At 45.3% G+C, this 23,786-nt stretch overlaps 1 protein-coding gene across 1 annotated transcript in view; it reads left to right on the top strand.

Annotated features, from left to right (window-relative positions):
• LRFN2 (leucine rich repeat and fibronectin type III domain containing 2) overlaps positions 1–9,629 on the top strand; it is a 73,550-nt gene extending 63,921 nt beyond the window's left edge. Inside the window, exon 2 of the mRNA XM_044448325.1 lies at positions 8,708–9,629. Coding sequence (XP_044304260.1) covers positions 8,708–9,629 — 922 coding nt within the window. The remainder of the gene's footprint in view (positions 1–8,707) is intronic.
• Positions 9,630–23,786: the final 14,157 nt, after the last annotated feature.

Raw genomic sequence — 23,786 nt, forward strand, 5'->3', positions numbered from 1 at the left:
GCTACAGGAATGAGAAAAAGAAGACATTTCTTACAGGCTAGGGATATTGGAGGAATCTGCAACAGATGCAAATGAGTTCAAATTTCTAAGAATCTGAACTGTAGATTCCACAACAGGTTGTTTTTTCCTGAATTACACAGACTCTAGGGTTCTGCAGATGAACTTGAAAAAATGATGTGATTTTATACAAATTTAGCCATAGAAGAACATGTGCAATTAAAAAACAGTCCAAACACATGTTTTTCCCCTGTTCAGGACTGAAAATACTTGTTTTGGTGGGGTCTGCATATTTGGAGGAGTCTTACACAGTATTGAGAGTATGGATTTGTACAACTCCATGTTTGCTGCAATGCATACAACTGCATTGTGCAAAATTGGATTCTGGCAATGAACAGATGATGGAACAAAGAGCCCCTGACAATCCACAAAAGACAGATGGAATTTTGTACCATCCATGCTTCCCTGTTACAGATGTAGACTTCTGTGGTTGCAACCTCACAGAATATACTGACTGAATACATGCACAGTGATACAGATGTGGCAGCAACCCCAGCGTTCCTGCTCTATGATCCAAGGTATCCAGCAAAGACAGCCACATGTTCTCGGAATTCAGCAAGATTTATAGGACTGGCTAATTCCTATCTCAAATGAAGATTGTGTGCATTTTTAAAAGGATTAAAGTATGATTAATCCAGAATATCTAGTTTCACACTTCAGCTGTGGTAAGGAGATAGACCTGCTGCTTGTTTAATCTAGGAGCATGTGTGAGCCTTTTAGCTGGTAATGCTATTCTTCCAGGGCAGGGGGAGAAAGTAATGCTGTTCATTGATATTACTGTTGACTAGCAATTGAGCTTTCATCCCTGCAGAGAACATAGCAACAAGGAGTAAGGTGGGAGGTGAGAGGAATGGACAGAAGGAGATACTAGACTTCTAGATCACATTATTATGAATTTTGAATAGTCAGCGCTCATCAAGATAATGCTGCTTATACGGAATGTAATTTCTGTGATGGAACTCCCTGTTCATCGTATCATAAAAAATATGAAGGTGGAAGGCCACATTTTGCATGGAAGTGCAGAAAATATTGGGTTATTTTGCTTGTGTTGTATGCAACACAAAGGTAAAATATCAACCTGATCTTTGCTTGTTAATGTTCAGTCTCCTGTATTATGTTAGCAGGACTGAAGGACTAATTTCAGTCCATAGAACATTCAAAGCTACAAATGGAGGTTACTTTTGCAGTTTACTATTTTGTTACTTCTATAGCATGTTTGCATTCCACTTGGGCCTCTGTCTTCTGGCCATTAGACACAGTCTGAAGAGTCACTGGAAAAGGCGGAGTCCCTGGGGCAGCCTTGAAAAGCAGGGCCTCTGCCTTCTGAGAACATCCGGTACACCCACCTTCTCAGCTGGTGCAGTTCTCTCTGCACCATCTGAGAGCCTAAACGTGGAAGACCATCTTTGGGATGGATTCTGAAAGAACATTCCAGGGAGGGAGAAGTGAGGGAAAAGAAACCACCATCTCCACCAAATCCAGGCAGTGGCTCAGCCTCTCCTCCTCCTTGAAAGGGAAGGGAAAACAGGTGGCTGAAATTGGCTGGAGGAGGCCATCCTCATTGTCGTGAGATTCCCATGCTTGATCAGATGCTCATAACTTTCCGTGTTCAGAAGTTTACAGGCAGCCACATAAGATCTCACCCTTGCCATGTTTTTGTTCTTGTTTGTTGTTTAGTCACAAGGTTGTGCCCGACCCCATGGACAACATTCCTCCAGGCTCTCCTGTCCTCCAACATCCCCCAGAGTCCACCCAAATTCACACCCACTGCCCCAGTGATTCCATCTAGCCAATTCATCTTCTGCTGTCCCCTTCTGCTTTTGCCGTCAATCGTTCCCAGCATCAGGGTCTTCTCCAGTGAGTTTTTCCTTCCCATTAGGTGGCCAAAGTATTTGAGTTTCATCTTCAGTATCTGGCCTTATAAGAGCAGTCAGGGTTGATCTTATCTAAGACTGACTGGTTTGATCATCTTGCAGTCCAAGAAACTCGCAGGAATCTTCTCCAGCACCACAATTCAAAGTCCTCAATTCTTTGGCACTCAGCCTTCCTTATGGCTCAACTTTCTCAGCCATACTTTGCAACTGGGAAAACCATAGTTTTGATGCCATGTTTTTGGCAAATAATTAATGGTGCACCATTGTTTAGAGTCACCCAGTTGAGAAGTGCTCTAAGTCCTCCTCTTGACTAGGTGACCCTAACTCTGAACTAATCATCACAAAAACACCCATGTGTGTCTGGAGCCATTTCTACTGCGAATGCCGAAAAGAGCATGCTTTTTCTGAGTTCAGGTTGCTAGCAGTGGCTATGTGGTGACAGGCTGGTACAGCAGTAAGGCTAGCAGAAAGCACCTCCATCTTCCTTATCTCTCCAATGCAGTCCAAACTCTTCTTGACCATATTGGTAGCAGCTGAGAAAACATGAGCTTGGCGATGCAATTAACTAAGAACTTTGGGAAGAAATCTTCTGATAAAACTGAAAGTTGGCTTGTGAGTAAGTGGCAGCAATTAGGCAGGGAGGGATTAGGAGAAAAAACCAAAGTAGATGTTTTACAGTGGAAAATAATGAGCACACTTTTGTATATCCATTTTGGACTGAAAGGCTCCTTTAGGGATTAGAACAGGACTGGGCAACATGTGGCCCATGGACCTCTGTGCGGTCCCTAAGTCCTGCTGTTCCTTGGCATAACTCCCTTGCTTCCCTGATGCCATGCCACCAAAATCAGGGGGAATGGTGGCTGTGTACAAGCTTGGAAACAATCACAATTTGCCACTTTTGATCCCCCGTAGCAGTTTGCTGCAAAAATTCAGGGGCAAACCATGGACTTTTTTACTGATGCCACTGCAGGAATATGCCCTGGAGAGCTGAACATGACTTGCAGAGCCCCCAAATTTTCCTACACCTGGCTTAGAGGATTTCCGTTGTCACGTTCCTTTATTGCATGTCTGCCATGCTTTGTCCTGTGCTCAGTGTTTCAAATTCTAATTTAACTAGGGGAAATTTGCAGATCAGTTCAAGAGTCTGTGTGCATGTCTGTACTGCTTTCAGTCCCTCCCATTTATCTGCACCTCTCCTCTGTTAGCGATCTGTATCTCTATGGGTACATGAATAATCATATCAAGTTTGCAAATATTAATGTTTAAACTGTAATTCTTAGGCAGAGTTCTTAGACAGGAGAACTTAGGAACCATGTTTAAATATTTTAAAGCACAAGGGCATAGTTAGTGCATTTTAATGCTATTTTTAAGTAATATCTCCAGATGCCTTCTGTGATTGCTTCTGTTACTGGATTCAGATATAAGGGAAACAGGGGATAGACCTGGAGGAGATATTTAATCCATTTTCTGGAAATGCACACATGCACACTTAATATGCATAAAGCACTAGCTTGCCAGCATGTAGTTAATCAAAGCATTTGTTTGCTTGTTCTTTGAATGGCCCAAGATTTCTCTCCCACACTAGAGACATTCAAAAAGAAACTGGACAGCCATCTGCGTGGGATGGTCTAACTTGGTGTCTTGCAACAGCAGGGGGTTGGACCCGATGGCCTTCATGGCCCCTTCCAGCTCTACTATTCTATGGTTCTAGGATTCTATGAATAGTTGTAGCCTCATGCTGAAAGCACACATGGGGATTACTTCAATTACTCTTGCTGCTGTGACCAAGAGAAATCTGTCCCTCCATTCCCCACCATTCCCCACCTCTTGAGCTTTCATGCCTCATGGGCACATCTGCAGCAGGGCTGTGAGGATGCCTTCCTGAACTCCTTGTGAACTCCTGGACTCCCCCATTGAGGATTTTCTTTCTCACTCTTATTGCCTGAGGTCACCGATTATTTATTTATTTATTATTTAAAGCATTTTTATGCCGCCCCCTTTGCAACAAGCCTCGGGGTGGCTTGACTTGCAGGGTGACCCCAGCTTCCTACCCAGAATCTTTGGAGTGAAATATATTGTACCACTTGGATTCAACGTCTGATAACTTGTGCCATTGGCAGGAGGAGACAGAACATTATATGATTAGTCCTTCCCTGAAAAGATTCATCATTGCCTTTTCTTTGTAAAGGCTAATATCAGACCGCCAATACTCAAGACAGGGCCTGCTGAAAAGCATGTTTTGAATGAGAAATACAATTTGTGCATATACCCTCAGTGCACAGAGGGACAGATCCTAAAGCTAAGTCTCTGCTGTGGTGGATCAGAAATAATAGGGCTCTGTGGGATGAGGAGAGTCTGTCCTGGCCTTCTTTCCATTCAGGATGATTCTTAATAGTCACGGCTACATTGACAGGAAAGCATCAACATGCAGGAGGAGATGTGCCATGACACAAAGAGTTAGGATAATCTACTGTATTGAGCCATCTATGTTAAACTCCATTTTCTGTTAAGTTGTTGTCAGCGTGGACCAAGCTACTTCTCTTACTAAAGGCCCCGTGGTAAGCTTGAGAGAAAGAGGTACAATTTATCTTTCTGCCCCCCACTAGGAGGCTATAATTAAGCACCGCTAGATTGGATAAGGAGTGACTTCTGGATTCCTCTTCCTTTCTCTCTGGAGGTTCAGGTGGCCTCAGTGTTACAAAGTCCCTTCTACCAGCTTTGCTGGTGCCCCAGAAATACCTGTACAGGGAAGAAGCCCTTTTCAGCGGTGGCCCTCCAATAATGGGATACTCTTCCCAGTGAGGTCTGTCTGATACCAGCATTGTCATCCTTTTGGTGTCAGATTGAACCCTTCCCCATCATTTGGCAGCATATAACTGGTCCTAAGATTTTTATTGTTTTTTGATATCAACAATTTTCATTTTATGTTTTCTATGACATTTTAAGGTTTTAATCTTCTGCAAACTTCCCAGAGAGCTCTGGCTATTGGGAAGCATAAAAATGAAATGAACAATGTGTAACCAAACAAACAAGGCTTGGGGTGCAAAAAGGAAGCATGGATTGAGAAACAGCAGAGAATGCAGAAGAGGAGGAAGAGGGTTGACAGGGTTTCAAGGGTATCCATGATCCCATCAGAGAACATGAATGTTTCTGGTCATGATTTGGTGGGGAACCAGGGCTCAAGTGTCCCTCCTCATGATGAGCTGGAGCTCCTGAGTTTCCTGGGTTCAAGAACAAAGACCCAAAATGGTTCCAAGTCTGATCCCCTGATGGAAGAGTGACTGTCCCAAGGGAATAGGATCTAGTGGAGAGCCCCACAGGGTGAGGTTGCAGTTGGCTGCTGCTCACTGCTTGCTGCTATTTCCTGGCATTCCTAGATGCCTTCAAGTTATCATAAAATATGTCTCTTCCTATCAGGAGAAACCTGGGCTTGTCTTCCTCTAAAATGCATGTGCAAGTGGAGAGATGAATTAAGGTACTACTTGTGAGAACTCCCTGTAATGTGTTTCAAGCTGCCTTTGCAAGGATAGGTCATCCATGGGCCTTCCACTGAAGAGCCACCTCAATCCCACTAGCCTGTTTCCTGGATTACTATACAAATACAGCAAAGGATATGTTCAAAGTTCATGCAGGATCTTTGTCAGAGGGCTAAGAAAAGCTGTGTTCATTGAACTGCACATTGCAACAACAGCCAAAGAGGAAGAGTCTTTGGTTTTCAGATCAGGAATGGCTGCCCTTAGCTCTAGATTGTCGCAAGCAGTGGTGCAGCTACATAAACTTGGACCCTAGATATCCCTGTCTTGTGGTGGGAGTAGTGAAGGGTAAGGGTTGGGCAGCCGTGGTTCATTACTTCCTCTGTGTAGTAATACAGCATTGCACCATCCCCCGTGCCAGGCTAAACATGAGCCAGCAGTGTGATGCAGCAGTCAAGAGGGCGAACGCCACCCTTGGATACGTGGCCAGAACTGCCACTCTATATGACTCAGGTGCACCCACAACTGGAGTACTGTGTTCAGTTCTGGGTCCCATATTACAGGAGAGCTATAGCCAAGTTGGAATTGGTGCAGTGTAGGGCCACAAGGGTGGTGGCCGAATTGCAGGGAAAGCCATATGAGGCAAGACTGAGGGAACTGGGGCTTTTCAGCCTGGAGAAGAGGAGACTCCAAGGAGATCTGTTAGTGACATATATATAAGGGGTGTCATGCAGAGGTGGGTAAAGACCTATTTCCCCCTGTGGTGGGAGGGCAGAACGCATTCCGATGCAGCAAAGCTCAGGGAACCAAGGTTCGATTTGGATGCCAGGAAGTACTTCCTGATAGTTAGGACCCCTAGATATGGAACGGACTTCCCCGGGGAGGTGGTGGAAGCCACATTGTTGAGGGTGTTCAAGGATAGGCTGGACATGCACATGGTAGGCATGTCATGAGTGGAGCTGGCCAGAGCTGGGGGTCAGACTAGTTGACCCAGGAGGCCCTTTCTGACTCTCTCTGTTTCTATGTTCTATATTTTTCTATTTCTTGCTTACAACTGCTTGCAGATTTGGGCCAAAGCTGTCCCAGATGCTAAAGCCAGGTTGGTTTGCCACATCTGCCATTCCACCCTCTTGGAGACCCCATTTTATTGTATGCAGGGGGGTGCAGACCAAAGGAGTGGGGCCAGCTCATTCTTGCAGCCAGTGCCTTTGAAGAAACATTTCCTCCTTTTAGAATAATGTGGGGAATTCACAACACCAGAAAACAATCAAATGGTTGATGTTTGGAGAAACGGGGGCGGGGGGGACCGAATGGGGTAAGACCATGTGGAGAAATTCCGGGGGGCACTTTTGGCCCCTTATTTGGCCAAATTTGTCCCCAGGCCTGAGATTCCAGGTTAGTTGGGGTAGTTGGGAGGCCTTAGACTTTTGCCCATCCTACTGATCACTAGCCACGGGTAAGTGATAGGCAGTTTAAACAACTGCCTGTATGACTGAAGACCAGGGCTGGATGCAGCTTATTCAGTTTGCATTTCAATGTCAGCTTACCAAATTCACTCCTAAGCACGTGCCAGATTACAATTAGATGATGAAATCCATACTTCTCTCAAAGTTTGCAATCCACTTCACTGAACAAATGCTTACCTTTGAGACAGTGCAAACAAAAATATGGGCTAAATTGTACTTACTAATGGAAAAATGAAAACTTGGGCAAAATCAAGGCTGACAGGTTCATCCATCCCTCTTTCTTTTCGTTTATTACATTTCTAGACAGCCTAATAACCCAAACTCTCTGGGTGATTTACCAAGATTAAAAATTTGAAAATACAATATTGCCTATTGCACATCTAAAAATATAAACAGACAACACACAAAAACACAGTAAGAAATCCCAAGACCCAATTTGAATGCTATCCTGAACATCCACTCAGCTGGAAGCAGTTTTCCTTTTGGCTTTTAATTTTCTTGGATTGCATGGGATGTATGCGTGAGCATTTAATGCGTTTATCCCAAATAATAAACCAGCCTCTTGGGTGATAGGCTTTTCTTGCTCATATCTCACACTATTGTTCTTTTAGTCCTACTACCAAGAAAGTAAACATCTGGGAGAATCGGGTTATCAGAGACTGAACATAGGAAGAGCTGTGCTGAAATTCAATGAAAGACTACATAGTCCAGCATTCTGCTTCCACAGTGGCTAGCAGGATGCTCATGAGAAGGTTGCCAGCACCACACAAAGGCAATAGCCCTGCACCCATATTCCCTACCCACTGATACCCAGGGTCATGCTGTCACAAATTGCAGAGATAGTTTACAACCATTGTGACTATTTACTCGCTTGTTGACTTATGAGGAGACCATCACAAGTGGTGCACATCTGCAAGAGAGCCAATGTGGTGTAGAGGCAGCATGGTGTAAGGGTTGGAGTGTTGGGCAAGGGCTTGGGGATCTGGGTTCTTGTCCCTGAAAGGCCATGAAGCTCGGTGGGTGACTTTGAGCCAGGCAAGACTCAGCCTACCCTCCCTCAAACGGCTGTTCTGAATATGAAATAGAGAGGAGGATCCTTGGATCCCTTCCAAAAAAGAAAGACTGAAAGCAAGTATAAAAATTAAATGCACATATATTTTAATCTGATTGTGCCCTTTTCTCTTCAGCCCTAAAATGTGCAGTACTAAGAATCCTCAGGGTAGTGACCGAAATAAATCAGTTTTCAATCTGGGGGTGGGAAAGGGAGTTTTTAATCTAATAATCATGGAATCACAGGACACTGGGCTTGGGGCATAGAGTGAATTCCACAAATGTGGTGCCACCACAGAGGATGTGTCATGCCCATCAAAGAATAATTTGATTTCCTTCGTGATAATTTGATTTCCTTAGGGCACAGCCTCGGGCATTGGTTCCATGCACAGTCAGACCTGCGGGGATGAAAGCCGTCCTTGATGCAGCAAGCTCCGACTTAGAGCAGACACTGGAGGGCATTACAGCCCTTGCGACTAGTAGTCATTGACAGCCACATCCCCTGCAGAAGCCGGCAGAGTTAGAATTATCTCAGTAAATAAGTTAGATCCAGAAAGAGGAGTAAGCTCTTCCAATTGAGCTTCCACTGCTTTGACCACAGCCTTGCTGATCTATAATTTGCCTCCAAGGGAACTGAATCCTAGCAGTGAAGCTGGAATAGCCAGACCTCCACGTTCTGTTAAAATTGGCTCGTGAAATTGTGTACCTGCACTGTGCTTGCCCATGTGTCCTTCCTGCTCTTTTACATATATTTTAATCTGATTGTGCCCCTTTCTCTTCCTTAAAGGATGATCCCTGCTACGAACAAGGCTTTTGTCGTGAACAACCTCGTTTCTGGGACAGGCTACGACCTTTGCGTCCTCGCCATGTGGGACGACACGGCCACCACGCTCACTGCCACCAACATTGTGGGCTGTGCCCAGTTCTACACCAAAGAGGACTACCCTCAGTGCCAGTCTATGCACAGCCAGTTCCTGGGAGGGACGATGATCCTGATCATTGGAGGCATCATTGTGGCGACCCTGCTGGTGTTCATCGTCATACTCATGGTCCGGTACAAGGTTTGCAACAATGCCCCCGGGAAGATGGCCAACGTGAGCAACGTCTACTCGCAAACCAACGGATCCCAGCCTGTTCAGAATGGGGTCCTGCCCCAAGTCAACCCCAAAGTGGTGGTCAGAAATGAGCTCATGGAGTTCAACTGCGCGTCTGCACAGAGCAGCATCTCCTCTTCTTCCAGCTCTGTGAATAGTCGCGACTGTGATGGCTATAGCCTCCAAAGTGAGCAGGGCACATTGTCCAGTAAGTGGAGGCCCCCGTCAAAGTCAAAGCACAACAACATTGATCGGCTAATGGGAGCTTTTGCCTCTCTGGAACTGAAGTGCCAGAAAAAGGAGGACACACTAGACTCCAGAACTTCCACAGTGGCCCATCACTCAGACAAAGAGCCACTGCTGGGCCAGCAGGAATCTAAATTCCGTAGTCTCCTCATGTTACCACTGGAGGGGAAAACTAAACGTAGCCATTCTTTTGACATGGGGGACTTTTCCACCTCTCAGTGTTGCAACTACCCCAAAAAGATCACAAACATTTGGACAAAGCGTAGTCTGTCAGTGAACGGGATGCTTTTGCAGTACGATGACAGTGACCTGGCAGGGGCAAAGGGGACATATGGGAGCTCAGAGTGGGTTATGGAAAGCACAGTGTAAATAGGAACCCACCCGTTCCATTCTTACGCCCTTCAAGCATAATAATAAAGTCCATGATTGTTGAAAAGGCCATAAGTATAATGGGAGAAAACGCAGAGACACATACACAGACTACTGGTCAGTAAATATTAAGATTTTTTTAAAAAGTGGGATAGGAGAGGGGGACGACGTATCAATAGGTAGTGTGAGGAGCTGATGAGATTCCCCCAACACAAGTGTTATGTATGTATGAATGTCTCAAGGAAACCGCATCTCCTGGTGAACTGTCAAACATGATTAAACGAGGATTAACACAGGTTAAGTGATGCGTATTTAACTCAAAGAGAAATGCCCTCCCTCTTCATTTTCTCATTGTCTGAGAAGAACACTCCCGTGGAATTCAGGCTGACAGGAGAGCAAGCTGCAACCCATGGAGGCAACATCTGGACAAAATGAGCCTGTGCACTCCAAGCTTCTTCCTGGTGAAATCACCTAACGGCATCAATAACCTGTGGAGATTCTCTTGTTGTTGTTTTTCTCCCAGGAATAAAAAGGGTTTCTGGGTTTTGCTTTGGGTATTTCTGCCTTCCTTGATTAGTTATTTCCCTAATGAAACACTTTCGGCAGCTGTTGGGAATATTTTTAAGAAGTCCAATTACCGGGTAAGCTGCACAGCACCTCCCCTCCTCCCCTTCCTCCTCTCCTCCTGCCCCCTTCTTCATCCCCAGTGGGGTTGGTGGGAATTAGGGCCTTGTTATTATTTCCCACACACACACCTGCCTCTTGATGTTTTGCTGTTTCTCAGTTCATAAAGCAGATCCCCACAGATTATTGGTAAACAGAATGAGGTAGTTTGCTGTTAGAGGTGGGAGCGAGGGAGAAATTATATTTTCATAATCAGAGGTGGGGTGGGGGGAGAAAGCTGTTCTAGCAATCTCTTCACAAATTGTTTCTGGCCAAAGTCGTACATTCACTGTTTGTCTAGCCAGGTGAGGAAGACACACACTCACACACTGTTGTGAAGACAGAAAAACACTGACCATGAGGTTCTTGGGGTCACTCAGGACCATAGGATATAATGTCATCCAGAACAAGGGTGTGAGATCTGACGTCCCTGAATCTCTGCTGATGGAGATGTTTCACCTGACTAATGGAAAGCTAGATGCAATGGGAAATAAGCAGGATCCTTGGTCCAACTCTCTGGGCTCTTCTCCTTCTGCTTTCAGTTCCCACTTTCTCTTACCAAGCTCCTCGCTCATAAGTGGCCATCCATTATAGGTTGTAAACTGATTGTCAACGGCATTGGTGAGAATATTGCCACAGGCCTAGGAAGGGTGTGGATGCAAGTGTCCTGCTCTCCCCTTCACTCTGCCATGACAACTGTGAATTTTTCAGCGTTTACAGCAGTGAGAGCAGCTGCCTTTAAATCATATTTGTTTCCTGTACTTATTTGCTCCCAAGAATCTGTCCACCAGGAATCTCTGAAGTTGCACCTTATTTCTCCTTCAAAGGGGTGTGCAGATGAAGATTACTAAGTGCAGAAGTACACACACACACACACACACACAATCTCTATGTATTGTTATTTTTTTAAGAAAAAAGCTCAGAGATATATTGTGACATGGCTGTGTATTTGACCTTGTTATTTGTCATGTTTCCTATTTGAAGTTTTAGAAAATTACATCCTTGTGATCAAAATATTTTCTTTCCCCCCACTTCTTTTGCTACAAAATGTACAGTAAAAAAAGAAATCTTTATTGGGAACAGTGAACCTCCTTTCTTTCATTCATTCATTTTGATGGTTTGTTATGAAAGCTAGACCAAGACTATCTTTTACAAAAAGAAAAGATCCATGACATTGTACATTTCTTCAGATGGATTGATGGCAGATCAAAAGAACTGGAACTTTGCGTGCATGAAATAACCCTGGAATGTAAACAAATCAGGGCCAGACCAAATTCCTTTAGGGTGCAATCCTTTGGCTTCCCAACATCATCTGGAGGCCATAGGATAATTCACAGTCCCATGTCCTATGCCCCCCTACTCCAAAGGCTGAACACCTTCCCTTCCTCCCTCACAGCTGGTGTGGAAACAACCACACTGGCTGCTCCCTCCCCAAGGTTGCAGTTATGGAAGGGGAGAAAAGAGTTTTCCTGCTGGTAGAGGAGGGCTTGGCATTGCGGAATTATGCTGATTCAATGGGCACACCAGCCTCCTTCCCTCTCCTTTCCGTGTTAAATCTGGATCCCAACGTGGCCATCTAAGGGAAAGGCAGGGGGTGAGGGTCAGCTGGCCTCAGTCCTGCCACTGAATACAAATAAGTTTGCCCACCTGCCATGGGGATTGCACTTCTGAGCAGATGTGATGGAGCTATGCAGGCTGCTTATACAAGTGCATGAAGCTCTGATTCGTATTTCGACAGTGACCCTTCAGGAAAGGAGGATTTCCTCCATCTACTTTTATCCCAAATTACCACCTTCCCATGGAAGGGGGCACTAAAACTGGCACGGTCAATAGGGGTACCTCACTGGTAGGGAAAAAAGGCAGGATATGAATGCAACGTAGTAATAACAATGATAATGATCTCCACTGAGTCTGGAAGGCAATGAGGAATATTTGAAGGAGGAATCATTGAAGGAGTTGGGTACAATCGGGCCGGCGAAGAAAAAAAATATGGGAGGCATGTTTGTGGTTTTCCGATATCTGGAAGTCTGTTACAACATTGTCATGACTCTGCTACTCACTTTCTTGAAGATATTCATGAAAGGAGCCTGCTCTGGAAAACCAGTCCAACAGCTGTGGGTCAGTATTCCCATCAAACTCAACTCACCTGTAAATCAGAGGTGTTCAGGTGATAAAGGAGCATCCCCAGCATGCATTGCACTCCTACCCATCAGCACCCATTATTTCTTCTGTGCCTGTGCTCATGGCACAAATGTTAACAGGGTTTCAGATCTGTCAGACCTCAAGCTGGTAGCATTCATGCAGGTATTTTGAAAACATCAGACTTCATTGACTCCCATTCTCGCTTCACCAGCACGGGCAGAGCACTGTCAAAGCTGAATCACAAAATAGACCTGCTGGGGTCGTGGGTGCTGAATTTTCTACACCAGCATGAAGAAGCAAAGAGGCTCTCCAGCTACACTGCACATGCAGACTTGATCTCTCAACTTGCTTATCTCTTTCCAGAGGAAATAACCACCCAGAAGGGTGCCACTGGCTCATTTTATATCGTGTCCCAAGGTAATGCCACCACATCAGCCAACCAAGCTGATATTTTTAGGAGGCAGTTGGCTGAGCAATGTCACACTCCTGTTTATTAAGGGCTATTTGGTCATTTCCAAAGCTTGAGACACTGAAGAACTGACCAATAAAGGGAAATATCACTATGAAGAGCTTTCCTGTTGCATCTGTTCCCATGACGTTCTGCCCATAAACACCTACTTGTTATAATTAGGATGGATAGATAGATAGCTAGATAGGATGACAGACAGACAGACAGATGGATTTATCTGTTGTGATTAATTATTTTGTTTTGTTTCTAATTACTTTTCCCAGGGATAAACATGATGAAGAGACTTTAAGCTCATGACAGTATTTTCCACGCAGAAATGAGAGGGAAAAAAATGTTCAGCTGTACTTCAGCATTCACACTTCTTTGAGTTTGGCATTCATTCATTTCATCTCATTTCATTTCATCTTCCACCTTCATCAACAAAAAACTAGCATTAGTTGTACATGGGGTAATTTTTTGCCCCAGAAAAAAGTGTCTCATTCAATACTGAACATGAAAGGCCTTTGTTCTAGGGGAATGTTTCCTCCTGGAGGTTTCATTCAAGAATGGATTTCAGTTCTCAGCAAGTACAAGGGTTTATTCTTTCCTGAAGCTATGAAAACCAATCAAATATGCATAACAATGCTTAATCTAGTGACCTTTTCTCTGCATAACAATAGTTCAGCCTGCATTTTTTTTAAATTGAAATGCTATTCCTCAATTCATTTTAATTCTGTGTTTTGGAGGTTTTAGCTCAGAAACTTAGCTTTCAAAAGAGACTAAGATTATCTCTACTTATTTTTTTGTTTAGGGCCTAAATGTCCTCCTAAAACAATTTTAAGGAGATTTTTTTGGGGGCAGGGGCTTTGAGTCTTGGACATGGTTTAAGGAAAAAAGAAACATAAAAGACATGAGGATTTGGGAACTTTGGAGGACTTTTTAGACTGTGACAATGTCCTAGAAGGAATTCTGTACAAATTCTTATGTGTAAATTACAGTGCAGTTAACCCGTGAAGCAGAAAGCACATTTTAATACCATCCAATAACCTGAACTCTCCAGGTGGTCCACAGAACAGTTGAGCTCACCAATCAAAACTGTGAACAAAGATGCCTATATTAGGGAGACGTGTACAGCAACATGCATATATCTGTGAAAATGATGGTCTACAATGCATCCCATTAAGAAAATGCCTCACAAAAATGTGTACATTGGACAAACGTGTGCACAATCCATGCAGGAGATGACGTGTGCACAGAAATGCATGCAGATTTGAATGCACGTTTTCCCATCAAGATTAGACAGATGGAGCTTCGAACTGGAAAAATGAGAAACTGAGGAAAACCAAAATGGGTAGATTCACCCATTTCTACATAGGTATTATGCAGGCTCCTGTTGCAAAAGTCTATGAAGAAACCCACTGTTCAATTCCCTGACTCCTTTTACTTTTTATATTTTGGAGAATTTCACTCCCTCACTAAGTGTATTGGTCTGTAATTATGTTCTCTAGCACAGTATAGAATCATAGAATAGTAGAGTTGGAAGGGGACATGAGGGCCATTGGGTCTAACCCCTGCTGTTGCAGGACACTGTTTGCACTCAGATGGCTGTCCAGGTTCATTTCTGAATGTTTCAAAAATGTCTCTAGTGGGGGGGAGACCACCACCTCTCTAGGCAGCTGGTTCCACTGTCCTATTGTTCTGACAGTGAGGAAGCTTTTCCTGATGTCCAGCCTGAATCTGAGTTGTCACAACTTGAATTGATTATTCTGTGTCCTACACTCAGGCATCAGCAAGAAGAGATCTTGACCTTCCTCTTTGTGACAGCCATTGAGGTACTTATAGAGGGATTTCATGTCCTCTCTCAGTCCTATCTTCTCAAGGCTGAACAGTAGGTATGGACTTTGTATCTGTGCTAGCAGTACGGAAGGGACATGGAAACAGTGGCCATACTTAACCTGAAGCAGGTTGCAAATAGCTATGGCTGCGGATGTCATTTGGCTTGGCACAGGGCAAGGATCCAGCCAGCACAAAGCATGTATCTACTGACAGATGGCACCTCCCCGCCTGCTTGCTCAAACAGTGCTGAGGAGGGTGGCAGGGAGTAGCCTAGTCTGGTAATGTGGGCCCAATTCTACACAACGGGGCATGTGTACCACCTAAAGATCTGGGTTGGAGCCTCGGAGTGACATCCCAAACGCCTTTATGGAAACCCCCTTCCCTGATTGGAGGCATTGTCCCACATCTGGCCTAGGGCCTTCATCACCTACGATGAAAAATTGTGACAGTGACCCTTAAAAATGTATTTTCTATATACTACAATATTGCCATGAGGAAAGCAAAAATTTTACAGAACTGGATATTGGTCCTCTGGGGCCTTGATGGTTGGTCTCCAGGGCTGGTCTGAGGTCTTAAAGCTCCTTTACATAAATCCCCCTTTCTACTGGAAGGACTGTTTGCTATCAGAAAGGCAACAATTCTGGCCAACAGTGCCTTATCACAAAGACAGAAGGTAAAATCCCTTCCCAGCCCTGTCAATAAGCAGCAAATCTCAGTCCATAGCAAGGTAAAGACTTACCAATGTTACTAAACATGAATCATTGAGGAAGCTGGCAATAGCAAAACCATGGACCAGGCCTCTACTTTATAGCCCCGAAATAGACCAGCTCATTCATCCATCCCTGGTCCCTTCCTCAAAACCCCAAATGGCACACCTGCTTGTGCCAGGCTCTTGGTGTAGTGTTGACTCCACAACATGGGCAGATGATGAACCAGGCAGCAAGACTCCAGCTCTTCAGCAAAGGGGAGAATCCCTTTGCTTCCTACGGGCTTATCAGAAAACAGAGCTGCATCACACCAGCCTGCAAATCCACAGTCACCTCAACATTGGCCGGTGCCCAGCACTACCCTTGTCCCAGCAGGAACGGCCACTAGCCCAGTGGGAACTAGCTCAGACTGGAGCTCCTGGAAACAGTGGTGCTTGCAACAGGGTTGCACCATTAAAGGCTAACTTCCTGCTCAGCCATTACTCATTCTCGCCAGTGCCATGGGATGGCACTGGTGAACCACCAATGCCGCATACCTCTCACTCCCATCACACCAACAGCCTGTGATGATATAGACTGCTGCTAGGATTATACAGTGGTAGCTTGAATCCTTTTATCCACTTTTTACTTAGGAGGCGGCCAGTATTTGGTATCCGCTTTTAAACTCAATTCTTCTCGGCTCCCAGGGAGCCAGTCCTTCACATTTGCTTCCTTCCGAACACTCACTAAATGCCGTTGTTTATTTGCTTAGATTAATTGCATTTCTTGACATCATTCATGGACTGCTATTTTTCTAAATGCTTGCCATGCCTCAACCCAGAGAACGGCTCCCTCATGCAACTTCTTCTGCACTCAGAAATTATTCTTTCCCATTGGGCTTCGTGGATTTTAAAAGTCATCAGTGTATAATTTATTAATAGGCTGATTTCTCTCTCTCTCTTGAAAATGAACAGCACTGGAATATTTTCATGCCAGGCAGTTAATTACTGACTGTTGTGGTTTATGAGTCAAGACACAAGATGCGTGTCTGGAAAAGAGAGAAAGGAAAGAGAAGGAGCATACAGAAAAGGAGAAGAAGGAACCGCAAAGGGGATCCTGTTTTTCTAAATACCACCATCGTTTGATGTGTTTTTCTGGGAAAAAACAGATAGGTATAAGAATGTCCTTGCCTACTTACTCACGTACCTTTGGCATTTCAATACATAACGCAAGAGAGAACTGAAATGCATACAATGTCTGCCCCAAGATCAATGTGTGTCTAGTTCCAGCGTCAGTCTGTGTGAACTGTGAACTCTGAGTGGTCCTGGATCACTGTCCTACTAGGGGGCCAAACTAGCCATACTGTCAATTGTATGAACACACCTTTTCCTATTGTAAACCACAGCTACAAGGGAGAAGAGCAGTCTGAGGACCAGAGGGGCTTGGGAAGAGAAGTGGCCATGAGGTCAGTAACCCCCACCTCCCCCTTCACCTCCAGAACTACTACTGGGCACCAAGGGAAGTTTCTCTGCTGATAAAATTAGCAGCTGGGTGGCGTTGTTGTCGGGATTATGGTGGGGGTAAGGGATGAATGCTCTGTCGCCATGCTGATGCTCCTAGATCTGGGGACATTGTCCCACAACTAGGGAAATACAGCGAAGCTCTGCAGCTCAGTGTTAGCAGACCTGTGGTGCATGCAAAAGCACTCAAGTTCAGCCCCAAACACCGAGGAAGCAATTCTGCCTGAAATGCTGGAGCCACTGGCCGTCAGTCTTGACAAGACTAGCTCAGATGGACCAACAGCTTGCCTTCCAATCTCCCCTGTGCATCAGGTGATGACCCAAGACAGGACTTTTCCAACAGGTGGCATCTTGATGCGATATCTGGTACATTGTGGAGGATGGTGGCCAGAGTACCAGCACTGTTCCTGTTGTCACTTGCTGTTGCCACTTGGGGAGACCTGAACCCTTGAGAAATTGTTAGGGACTTTATCCTACCCCTGGAGAACCCAGGTGAATCCCCTCTTTGTTCCATCTTCTCTGCCCACAAATCAGATGGAAGATTTTGAAAGGCTGCACAGTCGGCAGAACAGTTGCCTCTCGGCGTTCTGTCCATGTCTCCTTCTTCCCTTTGATGGATTTCTCCCCATCAGCAGGCAGGAAAGTGGCAGGAAGCAGTGAGAGAGAGAATGCATGACAGTTAATGAAGGTGGGGGGGGGCGGTGATCTAGGATCTCTCATAGCTGCAGCAAAGTATTGCCGAAAGAGCAACACTGCCTTCACTTCTGGAAAAGATGTAAGAGCTTTCAGGGCAAGCTTATTAAAGTCCAACCTGCAGGCCAAATCTGGCTTTGAGTGCTCCCTAGAAGGCAAGAACCCTACCCCAACCCCACCATCTTTTTTGCCCCTACGAGTTGCTCCGTGTTGTCCCAGATTTTTCCCATTCTAACATGTCGAAATACCTCTCTTGAGGCTTAGTTATTGGAAATGAAAGTGCGCAGATAACCTATGTGGTCATTTTGGTTTATTGGTCCTGCACCTTTTCTTTCAGCTCCTCTGGAGTCCCAGCTCTGGAATTAGGACTCAGAGCTTCTCTGAAATTGAATCTGCCCCCTTGTTGACAGCGTTTCAACACCTGTGTCTTCTTGGCACAATGGTGTTGTCAGACATACATTCTTGTATCTGGATGAGATCAAGCATGGGATGGAAAATGAGAGAGACCCTGTGCCTTCTTCTTTTGGTGCTGCCATCTTTTGGACAAGATACACAGGAGACAGGAAATAAATGAACTCTTAGGACAATTATCTTACAAGTTGTCTTAAAAGAAAATAGCAAAAGAAATCACGGAGACCAAGCAGGTTCAGCAATAGACCAAAGATTGATAGAAATTGTAACAGCAGCAATCCCACAATCGAAAAGCATGGATTTCTCCAGTATGAAAAAATGTTTGATAACCTCCAGATTTCACTTGCAGGTGACCCTCACTAGGTGGGAGCTCCCGTTAAAACATGGGTACACCATAGATCAATCAAGGAAGAAGCCAATTCTTGGTGGAATTAAGAGATTCCACGGCCTGGATTGAAAACCGTGTCCCCCATACTCATTGATGAAACCCTGTTGTTGGTTCCTGTGACTGATTGTTTCAATTAGAACCATCTGAATTATTCAGAGGAGCTAAATTATGAAATACTACCCCCCCATCATTGTTTTATTAACCAATCCCAATCTGCAGGAGTGGATTTATCATCCATAGTAAGTGTTTGCCAACCACTGTTTACTCTTCTCCAAACTCATGTGCAAACAATGTTTTCTGCCTATGGGGTGTTTGCAATTTGTTCACTCTTCATTAGTCCCTCTGAAAACCCAGCTGGGCACCATTTAATGGAAGGAAGATGCCATTGCAAACAAGCAAGCTAAATGGCCACATTGATTGTGTGTGCTTTGCATTCATGAGGAAAGATGGTCCAAGGGTAGATTTTATCTTTAAAGAAGGAAAAATTGAGAAAAAGGGAGGATGAAATCTTGTGCCCGAAAAGAGGAACTCTCTCATCAAAAAGGGGAGGGGAGGAAAGGGACATGATTTGTATAATATTTGACTATGCAGAATTAGATGTATAGGCACACAGTTCTGAGTAATAAAGAAAATTAAAGTAGAGATACAATGCATCTCTCCAAGGTGGAAAGACCAACGAGATGACTGGTGTTTGGCTGCTGTCCAGTCCAACTGTGGATGAGCAACTCCAGGTCTTTGCCAGCTTAGGCAAACTGTTCAACTTTAAACTTTGGCTGGGCATCTCTTCAAATAGACAACACCCTCAGTGACAGAGCTCCAAAACACAGAACTCCTCTCCAGAAAGCACCTGGGGAGGGGAGGGGAGGAAGAGTTCTGCTCTTAAAGGTGGTCTAACCTTGATTTTAAACATGGACCAAAAAAGGAAAGGGAAACACGCATCTTGCACCATTATTCTCACTTTGGAGTTATGTATTTTCAGTGATAAAGTTAAGTTGCTTTATATGCACGTAAAGCTGTAGGCCAAGGTGACTGAAAGAGCAACTTGCTTCTTGTTTCAGCCAGGGGACAGGTTTATTCTCCTGCAGCCACGTTCCCGCATGATCGCCTGACAGGTCTAACTCCCCGTGGCGGGTGGCTGGCGGCACACTCCTGGAGGCATTTCCACCAGCTGCCCGGCTGGCTTTGAAATGCAGTTCCCAAACACCATGGCCAATGGCCAGAGAACCTGGCAGCAGGAGTCCGACACATATGGAGTACACCACATTGCCGACCTCTGGAAGAGGGCTGTGGACAGTGTGTGCCCAGAAGCTGAAGATTCAGAGTCAGGTACCAGGAGAGAGAGAGGGAGGAGGGAGAGACAGATGGACAGATAGCCCCCTCATGCAGCAGACTGGAAAGAGAGAGTCCGAATAACTTTTCCAAGCGGTGATCCCCTGGAATATGTGCCTCATGCGATGAGCTGCTAGTCTGCACAGGACTAGTCCAAGATGTTTTGCTGCCCGAAAGAAAGAGCAGGGTTTCCCACCTTCACACACAGAAGCACCTGGATGAGAGATGAGACGGTGGTGCCCAGGCAGCGGAGGCAGACGTGGTAGCGCACTCGGCTCTGTCCTCCGACTCGCCGTCTTTCCAGGCTGCTGAAAGAGGCGGCTGCCTCACGCTGCCTAATGATAACGTTAGCCCTGGGTGATCGCAAATCAAACCCTTTCTCTTCAGAGGGGAGACTCTCATATTCCCATCTCACAGTACCTCAGGAAGAAAGGCCAGGGGCTCCTCCCGCTGGGAATAAATGAGCCGCCTTTAATTCAAGAAGTGTCAGTAGAAAGGTGCTTGCTTCAGCACTGCACTGGGTTAATTATGGCTCTAATTTACACAACCGCACATTGTCGTGGTGAAAGGAGTGACACCGTTAAGCAATAATGAGTGTGTCTATGCTGGCAGAATAATAATTATGAATTGAAAAGGTTACCGCAAAGAACCTGGTAAAGCTTAAGTAGCTGCTCCGATTCCACTGGGTGCCATAAGAGCAGGATTTTGGAGTTACTCTTAAAATATAAAATAACATTAGTGTGACAATTAGGGCTTAATGGTTGTAAAAGAAACTCTGGAACACCTTTTGAAAATACCCTAATCATACGGCAGGTTTTTCAGTAATCAGTTCCCTCCCCTGTTCTTGAAAGCAAGAGACAACATCTCAATCACTCGTTCTTTCTATATGGACAAGAGACTGCAGATTTGCTCATTATCTAGCAAAGGGACAATGACTTGGAATGTAAGAAAAGCCATGCTGGATCAGACCAAAGGTTCGTTCAGTTCAAGACTCTGAATATATGGTGGCAAACCAGCCGGCCCTAGGATCCCTCAAGCAGGATGGGCACAAGACCTCCTCCTGCCCAGCTCCTCAGGGACTGGTGTATGGAGGCAGGTCACCTCTGGTCATGGAGGTCGCACAGAGCCTGCAAGACTGGCGGCCACTGATACTGGATGGATGATGCCAGATGATCTGGGTATCCCACCTCTCACAGGCCACAGCACCCTCCTTATGGTGCCCCTCTCTGTGCTCTTTCTCTCTCTCTGTTCTATATGGGGTGCCAAAGGGACAAAATTTTCAAAGGGGACATTTTGCTGCTCAGACAGTCCCCCTGCCTCATCCCTGTTAACCTCCCTAGGAGAAGAAAAGTTATGGAACCAGCCTGGGTCTTGGGGAAGAGAGTGCCTCCTAAGAAGAGGTGATGAGCCAAGCTTTTGTGGCTGCAAAAAAGATACATGCAAGGGAGATGGGGTAACATAGAAACAGAGTGAGTCAGAAGGGGCCTCCCGGGCCATCTTAGTCTGACCTCCAGCACCAGCCGGCTCCGCTCATGACATGCCCACCATGTGAATGTCCAGCCTATCCTTGAACACCTGCACCGATGGGGCCTCAACGACCTCTCATGGAAGCCCATTCCATACTCTCAAGGTCCTAACTGTCAGGAAGTACTTCCTCGCATCTAAATCAAACCTTGGCTCCCTGAGCTTTGCTCCGTTGGAGCGCGTTCTGCCTTCCTCTGCAGGGGAGAACAGGTCTCTACCCATCTCCATGTGACATCCCCTCACATACCTGTATGTCACCAACATATCCCCTCTGAGTCTCCTCTTCTCCAGGCTGAAGAGACCCAGTTCCCTCAGTCTCGTCTCATACGGCATCCCCTGCATCCCTGGGTAAGGCTACTATAGCAATGCCCAAGAGGCTCCCCTTTTATACTGCTTGTAAGAGACACCTACGAATTCTGCACTTATCAAGAGGGAAACAGTAGTCCTAGTTCTCTAAAGCCTAATTAATCAGAAACTTCCAAAGAGCGAAATTAAATTTTCTTGCCCACATATTAAGGAACAGGTTTGCATTTTTCTTCCCATTTGAAGGATGCTTGTAGTGTGAACCAGTTAATAGCTCTGAGGGGCAGGGAAGGGTTAACTGACATAAGGGGTAAAATGCCAAAAAATTAAGGGGCCAGGCTTGTGGGAAGCCGGAGCCCAAGGCCGCCAGAGGCTCAGCTCGGCTCTTGTTATGCATGAAGAAGAGATATTGTAAACCACACCCCAAGGACACGAGAGAGAGCTGCCATGAGGGGCAAATGGTCCATGCCGGGAGTCCATCACGGACCATCCCCTCATGGCTCAGCTGACCCAGACTGTGGGGAAACAAAACCTGGGGCCTGGAAAGGCTCAGTGTTCCTCTTCAAGAAGAGGTTCCACTTTTGTTGCTGCCCTCTGTGGCAGAGAATGCTGTGCTACCCTGGCCTGCCTGGATCTGATGCTGGTATAGCACTTGTATGTATAACTGAGGCTAGACTGAGCTTTGTTAATTTAGGTCTGAGTGGGCCAACAAGGCCTGGGGGTTGGGAGTCTTGGGAGGGCTGTAATCTTGCTGTTGCTGCTCTTCACATCCCCTTACATTTCCCCTTCCCCCTTTTTATCCCATTAACTGTTTTAGTACCCTCCATCCCTATCTTTTATCTTTTCAATAAAGTTATTTCCCCCAAAACTTGGGGTTGTCACATGCTGAATCCTGTGTCTGGTCCAGGGCTCTGGGACCAGGGTGTTATTGGGCCAAATTTTTAGCCCACTTGGCCACGGGAGTGGGAATCCTGGTCAGCTTTCCTCTACTATGGTCAATATGGTGCTTTCTTTCTCTTGCCTTTGCTGCAAATATATCTTCTCCCATAAATTCCATAAATAGCTCACCAGCCATTCCTGTGTCACTGTGGAGCCAGGACATGTTTTATAACTTGGAGAAGCTGTGCTCTCCATTTGCAGGGGGTGTCAGAAGTCCAGACAGAGCAACAAAGTCATTTGGAAAAAATGCGATCATCTTGCTTGTGCAGCGATACTCCCGAACAACCTTTGGAGATGAGTTTGCAGCTATGTATCTGGAAAGTGCTTTCACTTCATCAGTTCCATCTGTGTCATGCGATTTGTTATGTGTCAGTGCATTCTCTAGCCTCTTGGTTTGCCAGTGCAGAAACTTCAGGACTAGCCTCACGGAGATTCTGAATGGTTTAGATTATCCCACAGAAATAGCCATGCTGTTTGATCTGGAAGAAGTGTTGATCAATGGATTGGACCCCTGCCTAGATCAAGTCTGAGGTGTGTGATGTGGCTTGGTAATGAGTTAATCTTAAGCATCTTAATTTAATAATGTAATCCTAAGCGTGTCTACTCAAAGGTAAATTCTAAGAGACTTACTCCCAATTATGTGTGGATGGGATTGCAGCGTGTGCCCCTTTCCAATAATAAAATGTGTCTTTTTGTTGAGACCCATGCATTTGTATGGGTGAGTTGGCATCATCAATTCTAAATTCCTCTGCAACTTTTGTCAGCTTTTCAATTCTCAGATTTCTCATCTGAAGGATAACCCTGAGAAATGGTTTTGCTTTGTCCAATTGTATTGCTGCTCCAGAAATATCCTTGTGCTTGTCACATCTATTTCAAACAGTACATGATGTCACAACATCAAGCCACACAGACATCTGAAGTTGTGTATTTTCAGCGATTCCATTTACCACTAACTTAGCTCTGGCAAGAGCTGATCCTGTTAAAGCACCATCCTTGGTAACTTCAATTACAGCATCCTCTGATTCCCCAAGTTGGTGTCAGACCACTTTTTACAGCTTCCATGTCATTTCCCCATCACATATCCTTCAGTAGTCTCCCTTTAAGATAGGATTTTCCAAGATGTTGCTTCAGAAGTTGTCATTGATTCATAGATGTGGAGAAAGAGATACCAATGCTTCAAAAAAGTAAATCCAGTAGCTTCCTTACAAGCAGATATAGCATCACGGGCTATTAAGTTCAATGCATGGAAACTCCATGAGGGAAGAAAAAAACGCT

Source organism: Varanus komodoensis, unplaced genomic scaffold (assembly GCF_004798865.1).
Source record: "Varanus komodoensis strain SLA01 unplaced genomic scaffold, ASM479886v1 scaffold1, whole genome shotgun sequence".
Taxonomy (NCBI): Eukaryota; Metazoa; Chordata; class Lepidosauria; order Squamata; family Varanidae; genus Varanus; species Varanus komodoensis.